Raw genomic sequence first — 8,878 nt, forward strand, 5'->3', positions numbered from 1 at the left:
ATCGTTTCAAAAAAAAATTAATTCTAAGTAAATGTTGCAAAAGTTTTATAAATCATCCATCAATAAGCCTCTTTAAGAGCCACCAAAAAATGCTGAGGAAGTTTTAGAATTAATTGTATTGCGGATTTTCGGCTTTCCAGTCAGTTTTATATTGAGAACGGCTTGTGCACTATGGCCAAAAGGTTTAAGTGTGTACATTATTTTGTCACCAAACGATTAGACAAGAAAACGTAACCATATTACCTTTGAAAAAGGCCAAAACCACCGGCCGAAACGTCAGGCAGTATAAAAAAGTCGTTTTCAATATAAAACTGACTGGAAAGCCGAAAATCCACAATACAATATATGTACCTCAGTCGATCTTAACATTTAGAATTAATTTTCTTTTCACTGAAATTAACTCATCAAGTTCAAAAGGTATCACCGAAACCAATAAAAAATGTTCATTTATGTTTTTGTTCAAGCTTAATTTAGTGTCACTTTTCAGTTATTCAATCCAAGTTTTGTTTTAAATTTGTTAGATATTTTTTGAAACTCGATTCGTTCCGTCAAATTGTCAATACAATTGTAGAGTTTTGTAAAGCAAACCCTTTTATTATAAAGAAATATCTCATCAAGTGAGAATTAGAAGTGAGAATTTCTCTTCGGGTTCATCACTGGAGTCAGACGCGGTCGCACACACGGTAGTATCGCGCTAAGAGAAATTGTGGCTTTTAAATCTCTAGTTTAGAGGAAAAAGTAGCTTTTCCTAATTTTAATTCCATTAGTTTCTCCCGGAGAAAAGTGTGTTTTAAAGAGTTCGACAAATTTTCGCAGCTTAAAAAGCTCGATTCCTAGTTGTGTAGTGTGAAGTAAAAAAACGCAAGATTAAAATGGCCGATAATCAAGATCAAGAAATGAACGGCAATGGTCAGGAATGCCAGGACCAGCAAAACGGAACCACAGAGCAACCAAAGTCGGAAAACGGTGCCGAAAGTGCGCCCGTCCGCGATGACGACAGAAAATTATTCGTTGGTGGACTTAGTTGGGAAACATCAGACAAGGAATTGAAGGAACACTTCGGACAGTACGGTGAAATCGAAAACATAAATGTCAAGACTGATCCCAACACCGGCCGCTCGCGAGGATTCGCCTTCATCGTGTACAAGAGTGCCGACTCGATCGACAAGGTCGTGGCGGCCGGCGACCACGTGATCAACAACAAGAAGGTCGACCCGAAGAAAGCAAAGGCCCGCCATGGCAAGATCTTTGTCGGCGGTCTCACCACCGAGATCAGCGACGACGAGATCAAAACATTCTTCTCCCAGTTTGGCAATATTGTCGACGTCGAAATGCCATTCGACAAGCAAAAGAATCAACGGAAAGGTTTCTGTTTTATCACATTCGATTCCGAGCAGGTGGTGAATGAGCTGCTCAAGACCCCCAAGCAGACCATTTCCGGCAAGGAAGTGGACGTTAAGAAGGCCACACCGAAACCCGACAACATGCAGATGGGCGGTCCAATGGGTGGCCGAGGCGGTATGCGTGGCCCACCGCCACGGGGCATGCGAGGTGGACGCGGGGGACCCGGTGGCCCCAAAGGTTACGGACAAGGCTGGGGCGGTCAAGGATACGGCGGCGGCGGCTACGGCCAGGGCGGATACGGCGGATACGGTGACTATTATGGTGGCGATTGGGGATGGGGCTACAACGGTGCCGGCGGTTATCAGGGAGGTAAACAGCGAGGTGGAGGCGGCGGTGGCAACCGCCAACCGAGGCATACGCCGTACTAAATCCTACGGATTCACTCAGACGTATACTCCCTGCCCTCCCATTTTTAATTATATCATAGCGTAGTAGTTTAACAGACACACACCCATCCGACAAAAAAAAAATACAAACACACACACACACACACCACACATACACACACAGCAGAAGAAAAGAGAAAGCAGAGTTTAGTCTTAAGTCCTGTAATAATTCCTACTTCGAAGTCCGCTAATACGGCTGGATCGAGCTGTGCAAAAGAACAATCGAGCGCTGAGACAGAGAAGACGAACTTAGAGAAACATCTCACACAATAGGATCTCTTATCCGGATACTTCCATTTGTTCCACAGGGTATGTAAGTTTTGTTTGTGCAACGTAAAAAAAAAGAAACAGAAAAACAAACAGTCCAAAGTGAAGAAAGATAGCGCGAAGACAACAAACAACAAACTTTTACCCATCCATTTCTTGTAAACAACACTACATTGAAAGGAAAGTTCGCTTTTTTGCTTTTCACTCTATTGCAGCTGCACACCTATAAAGTAACTAATGATAGTCTACCATTATAAAAAACGCAAAATCTTACTTGGTTACATGAAACCTAGAAATTTCAAACGCATTGAAGAATTTGTGAACCGCCGGAGATTATTTTTTACTTGGGGCAGATTTGAATAAATTGGAACAATGATGAAAGGCACCAATCTTTGTCTCGCTATAATTAAAAATTACCTTAAAAAAAAAAACAAAACAAAATAATTAAATCGACCTATTCTAAATAAATTTTGAAAGAGCTGAAGTCCTTGTTAATAATCCAAAATATCTATTATTTTCTGCACTTTATTCAATGCAAAGATTTTTTGTGATTGGTTGATGTAAGTATTTCTAAAGGGAAAACATATTACTAAGACTCTCATATAACCAATGGTTAAATTGATCTCTAAAGTCATTTAGAAAATGGCTGTGTTATTTAGTAGCGGGTATTTTTCGTATCATAATCTGCACCGCAAGAACGTAGTAAAGGCATATTTATAAAAAATACCTCTGCGTGGTGCTACGTCAATAGGTGGTGCCGTCTCTGATGCAACCTTCCACTTTTTTCAATTCAGCTGGCCGGAACGGACGCCATTGTGAGCCGTTGGTTGAGGAATCGTCAAGCCATCAAGAGCCGCCCCTGACATGGGAACAGCCGCCCAAGACTGACAGGGTTATTGATCATTTAAAGTTAGATTGCTTCCTAGTTGTCTAGTTGAATTGAACGCTTTACTCTTCTAGTTGTCTGACAAAAAAATCTCAGCCGTTTTGGTTATAATATAACTTAGTTAAAACCATAAATGTGAAGGTTTCATTTTGTCTCACTGTTCATTAATGAGACAACGAGTATCGAATATTGAGACACCCTTTGGCAAACAAATCGATCAATTTCTGAAGATTCAAACAATCCGGTTGTGGTGTCAATTGGCAGATGAATTTTTACATAATCGGTGCAGCACAGCTTTGTCCCAGGAGACAACAGTCGAAGGACGTCGTTCACGAACAGCGAAAATATCAAAGGTCCTAAAACGCTACCTTGCGGTATGCCAGACCCACTCTGGAAACATCTCGATTGAGTAGGGTCCACAAGGTGAATGATTTAACCCAATGCCTTTCTGGCTTAAAAAAAAGAGTAGGGTCTAATTTAAAAGCGAATTTACGATTATGTAGGTATGTGCTAAGCTAGGAAAGCAAGCTAGTTGACACTCCCAATTCAAAATACCACGATCAACATGATCGAATACCGCTTTCAGATCAGTGCAAATGGCTCGATGCCACAGATCGATCTGGGGACCCTGTTCAATGGTACGCAAACAAAGTGAGGGAAGTTGGTTGAAACTGATCAGCTAGGATAAAATCCGTGTTGTAAAGAAAAAATGTCGCTTTCCACTCGAAAAAGTAGATAATCATAGCCAATGGCTTCAAATATCTTAGAGTACGCAAAGAAGCGATTCCACGGTATTGCTCCATATTGTGCTTATTACTTTCTTGAACGCATGGAAGTTAGAGATAGAGATTTAGATAGAAACAAAGATAGAGATAGATACAGAGACAGAGCTGGATCTAATACTGGATCAAGAACTAGAACTGGTTCTAGAGCCGCAGTTAGATGTGGAAAGGGAGACGGAAGAGATTTTCAGAACTAAAATTGTTTCTGTCATCCCATCTAAAAAATTGCACACTAAATGTATTAAAAATCGGGCCCAAAACATGCCCTACATCCTTCTGGCTGGTTAGCTGTAAAATACCCTATCAGATAGACTGAAAGTTGTTTATTTTCGTCGTCCGGGATCACTTCGCTTATGCAACATCGCAGTGAAGCCTCCCCCTTCTGTTTTCCCATATCATACTGCCGCTGCTGCTGCTGCTGTCGCCATCGCTATCGGTAGTTGAGGTGAAGATGAATGCAAATTAAATTCGATCCGTGCTCTGTAAACCCTAGCTTTCTTTCCGTCTTCTGCACTCTGCACGGTTGCCGTAACTCGCTTCGGATTGCTCCGGCGACTCCGGTGCATGAGACTGCGTTCGTTCGTGTGGCCGCCTGGCATACTTTGTTCATTTGCGTTTCGTGCCAGCCCAGCCGAAGAGGGACAGCACAAACTGTGAATGTGCAAGCCGGATTTCGAAAGGCATGCTTCCGACCGCGACCAGTTTGCTTACGGACAATAGCCGGAATCTCGATGACTGCTTTCCCACCCTCGCATTTTTCGTGGCACAGCATCCAGCAGCAGCACATGGTCTGTGACTGCGACTCGCGGAACCCTTTTTCCGTTCGGTTAGTGAAGGACGTGGTTTTTTCGGCTGTCAGGACTTTTACATCATCGAACCGAATCCCTATCTCGATTTTGCTGTGCTATTTGTTGACCTGCCGCTTGGAGGGATGATGATTTAGTCTTAGTTTAACGAGCGCGAGAGCACGAGCACGAGTGGGGTGATGAATTATGCAAGATGAGTATAGAATTCGGAAATCGAGGTCCCTAAACAGCTCGGAATGCATTAAGCCGAAATGCAATATTTGCGCTGTTTTCAGCAGATTACAACTTCCGACATATTCGAAATCAAAGCAAATAGGCTAAAGCCAATACTTCCTGTTTTTTTTAAATTGCCATTTTCCAGCTATGGACATACGTTTGGAAATTGCATGCTGAGCTGGTGAATTATTATTTGAATATTTGTATACCTGATGTTAATTTGCTCCTTCTGGCTATTCTAGTCTGATTGCATGTAACTCTTTTGTTTATCTTTTTGTGCAGATTCAGAAGCGAACGAAGGAAAAGTTTACCAAGGCTAGTCAGAGTGAATCCTGTATAGATTGTGCTCCGCTTGCTGTGATGAATTATCATCATTTCATTTTCCGACTGTGCAGCGTAATGCCATGGTAGGGGCACATACACATACAGCGTACCGTGTGTGCATGGTTGACTTTTGACGCATATGCAAACGGGGCAGACCACCATTAATTGGATGGAGAACCCAGCGTTGATACCAGAAAGGGGTCAAGGCTTCATGTGGCCTGAACTGCGGCGACCATTTTGTGGCCGGAGTATAATTGAATAATTTTCCAATGGGGCAGAATTTTTTCCTTCAATCAAATGTTTTGCAAAGATTCGCCTCTTCCCTGCAGCAGTGATTTGCTCGTTATAACACCGCAGCAGTACTAAAGACTCATTTGTGTTTAATAATAGCCGATTGTAGGATTGTAAGCACTTCCCGCCCCCTCGACGGACGACATTATTTCTTGTATTTTCGTACATGCTAGGCTAGCACACATAAATTAATGCGGCCTGATTCGATAAATCACCTCTACGACGTGGTAATTAAGTACACCATACCTGGTGTAATATGCCTGTTTCTGTCAGCTTGAAAGTTACACGGCACCGGACTTTCTTTGTCGCCGCTGGCACAAGGTTGACTTTTCCATTTTCAGGTTTAATGCCTGGAAAGCACATTTAGCTACGGTTATCGATATTTCCTTTCCGTTAGTGAATGATATATTGCATTGTGATGCGGTGATAAGCGGTCCGATGTTGTTTGTTCGGTGCTGTTTTTAAAACTTCCGTTTAGCCGTGTTTCTGTTCGAATGAAACTTGTTCACGTTTATTTCAAATATCAAAAATTTAGCAAAAAAATTAATTTGAATTATGAAGTTACGAACAAAATCCTGCAATAAATATTTGTTTAAATCTAATGAAAAATCCCACATGTAAGTTTCTTATTACTTTTTAGGATGTCTACTGAGCCTACTGAGCTGTCATCAGTTATCAGACGTGTCAAGCCAGATGCACTCTGTAGTATTGAAAAATTAGTTAAAATACGGAAAAAGAAAAATGAAAAAAGAAGTTAAAAATATAAGTTAGCTCCAAGGATAGTTAATTCTGCATAGAGTTTTTATTTCTCCTGTATCACTTGAAACAACCAAAACGGTCGAATGTTTTCATGAAAACAGACAGCTTAATTGAAACAAATTTAGCAGCAAATCTCATTGAGTGAAAATTTATCACCTCCATCTTCCCCGGAAATACTATACGTTGATTTGTGCACCCTTCCCTCGGCGATCCTTTTCGGCTTGACGGGGCACACACGCGCAGCACACATCCTGCCTATCCGCGATGCATCCCCGCTAATTAGAGCTCTAAATGAAATGCGGATACTGACGGACGGGGTTGCACTGACAGAGAGCCATCCGGAAACAGGTTTCCCACCTTTCGTGGTTCCACAATCCCTCACCTCGCTGCGGAAAGTTACAGTGACTTTACCTAAACTCGTGCGTGGAAAAAATACACCCTAAGTTGTAAAATTGAATAATATTCAAAGGGCTGATTTTTTCCTCTTGTGGTCCAGTAAGGGTTAAGTATTTTTGCTATGCAGCTATAGCTGCACCATGGTCGCATGGACACCGATCATAGTTTCTCCTAACAACCAGACGGAATTGGCAGTTGGTATAGTAAAGGGAAAACACATTTCAGCATCCTACCGACGTACGTCGGACCACTGTCCATCGGCAATGTATCGTAATAATTGAACAAGGGAAGTATGGCCGATTCGCTTGCATCACAAGTGCGTGCCCTGCCTGTAAATTCCAGATCGCATTCTGTTTCTCTTTCCGGACTGGTCGACTATACGTTTCATCGTTTATCGGCTCAGCTTCGCACGGCAGCTGCTGCAGTCCTGTCCGTTGCTGGCATAAAGGACCACGTGCTCCCGGAGTGGGCAGCCCGTTCGGGAATTTATTGATTTTTGGATTTGCCAAAAGCTCCATTCACATACTGAAGGCCTGTTTCGCTGCACATAACAGAAATAAATTCGATGGTCAAAATTTGATTTTGAAGTACGCCGAAGGCAGTTTCCTTCGCTGCTATGGTTACCAAAGCATGGAAATCATGGAAAACATGCAGCATAGCCTTCTTTGATCCGGTGATGTCACATTTCGCCACCAGGAAAGCTGCATCAGGAGTCGATAATTGAGCAGAGCCTACCGGGCCCGGAAAATGTCCACGTGCAGCCTTTCAACTCGAGCTCCGACGCATGCACACGCACACAGTCATCCGGGGAGGGTCACGCACGCATCGCGAATCGCGAAACTCACCCATACACGCGAAGGAAGATACCGGGGAAAATGCTACAAATAGAATAAAATAATTGTTGGAAAGTTTTTTTCATTCTCGCTTCAATCGAACCGTGTGCGGGGCGCTCGGTTTCCTCATTTTTCCATTCATTCGGAGATATTTTTCCACGCGTGAGCTGCATTTGATTTTGCGTTCGCCGCTATAGCCGGATGATGAAGTTTGTGTGAGGGTGGTGGGTGGTTCGCGATTCCAGCTCGTGCATTTTTCAATAACAATTAAACACCGTCTGTCAATAGGCTTCAGCGTTCTGATCATGTTGCCCTGGTGAAAATTCGATTGTAAGACGGTCGATTTTCTTAGCCTGGCTCGTTCGGTTTCTTATCGACAGCCGAAGGATCTTGCCGATACTTTCCGATTTCTTATGATGGGTGGTGGCTTGCTGATGGCACGCCGGAGAAAGTGGGAAATCATATCGGGGTTGAGTCGAGAACGGCTCGCCGCTTGGGTTCTTGCGTGTTCGTGTGAGTGAGAGCATAGGCTCCTTCGTTTGCTGCAGTCCTGGTTCAATTTCAAACTTCTTCACACACATTTTCGATTCGGTCGCATTGGAAACGGGATCATTTGCTATTCGTACTGTACTGGTAATGGGTAGACGTACCTTTTCCGGCGAAGTTAGCAAACGATGAACGCAATCATAAGCTGATGCTTCGCAATCATCCCGGTGTCCTTCCGGTCGGCATGGCCTCCTGGTGTGGTTATCATTTGTATACAAAAATTCAGTTTAAAGTTTGCTCTCTCTGCAGGAGATTTGTCCGGGAAATCGTATATTTTCCGTAGTTTGTGTATTCGCTGGTGGAACCGGTAGAGAAACACGACAGAAATCCTGTGATACACCTATTGTCATGCACGCTTATCCTTTCAGAATAATTTTTGGTATTCTTTTTAGGAGATGTGTGTTTTTTTTAACTTTGTTAGAATATGTGATATAACATAACATAAACTTCTGCGGGTAGGTTTGTTCTGTTTTCAAATCAACATTCTGAATGTAGAAGTCAACTAGCTTAAAAATATACAAAAATAATGCCGAAACTTTTTGTCACAGGAGTTGTGATTTTTATTAAGATTTAAGTAAAATGGTGAAAAAGTATAAAAGTAATTTCAATAAAACAATATTGCCTGGCTCTTGATTGCACTTTAAACTTAAACGATCATAGCGAATCTAAAACCTTTCCTTAGGAGCTTCATATCACAATTGTGACGTCACTGTTCGATGTACACAAATAACAAAACTATACAAACACAAACATACAGTAGCACAATAATCTGTGACGCCATAGCCGTCCTTAGCATAACCCAGCAGCATCGCTTCGCTGCTCCTGTCGCAAAGGAATGTTCAATCCTCCGTGGTGATCCTGCGCCCCGGTTAACGGTATGAACTTTGAACAAATCCCGTTCTACGCCGGGTTCGCCCGTCCGAAGGACTCGCTGTCGGGGTTTTCTTTCTCTATCGTAAAGAATAGATAGATTTTTCGACTA

At 42.6% G+C, this 8,878-nt stretch overlaps 1 protein-coding gene across 1 annotated transcript; it reads left to right on the forward strand.

Annotated features, from left to right (window-relative positions):
- Window positions 1-650: 650 nt before the first annotated feature.
- Window positions 651-1,897, forward strand: LOC128745484 (RNA-binding protein squid-like). The gene has a single exon (XM_053842561.1). It carries the CDS (start codon window positions 873-875, stop codon window positions 1,770-1,772), a length of 900 nt encoding a protein of 299 aa, XP_053698536.1. The 5' UTR covers window positions 651-872; the 3' UTR covers window positions 1,773-1,897.
- The last annotated feature ends 6,981 nt before the right edge of the window (window positions 1,898-8,878 follow it).

Source organism: Sabethes cyaneus, chromosome 1, assembly GCF_943734655.1.
Source record: "Sabethes cyaneus chromosome 1, idSabCyanKW18_F2, whole genome shotgun sequence".
Taxonomy (NCBI): Eukaryota; Metazoa; Arthropoda; class Insecta; order Diptera; family Culicidae; genus Sabethes; species Sabethes cyaneus.

Excerpts from the sequence above, each read along its gene's own strand:
- LOC128745484 (XM_053842561.1), top strand. The coding sequence starts at position 873 with ATGGCCGATAATCAAGATCAAGAAATGAACGGCAATGGTCAGGAATGC.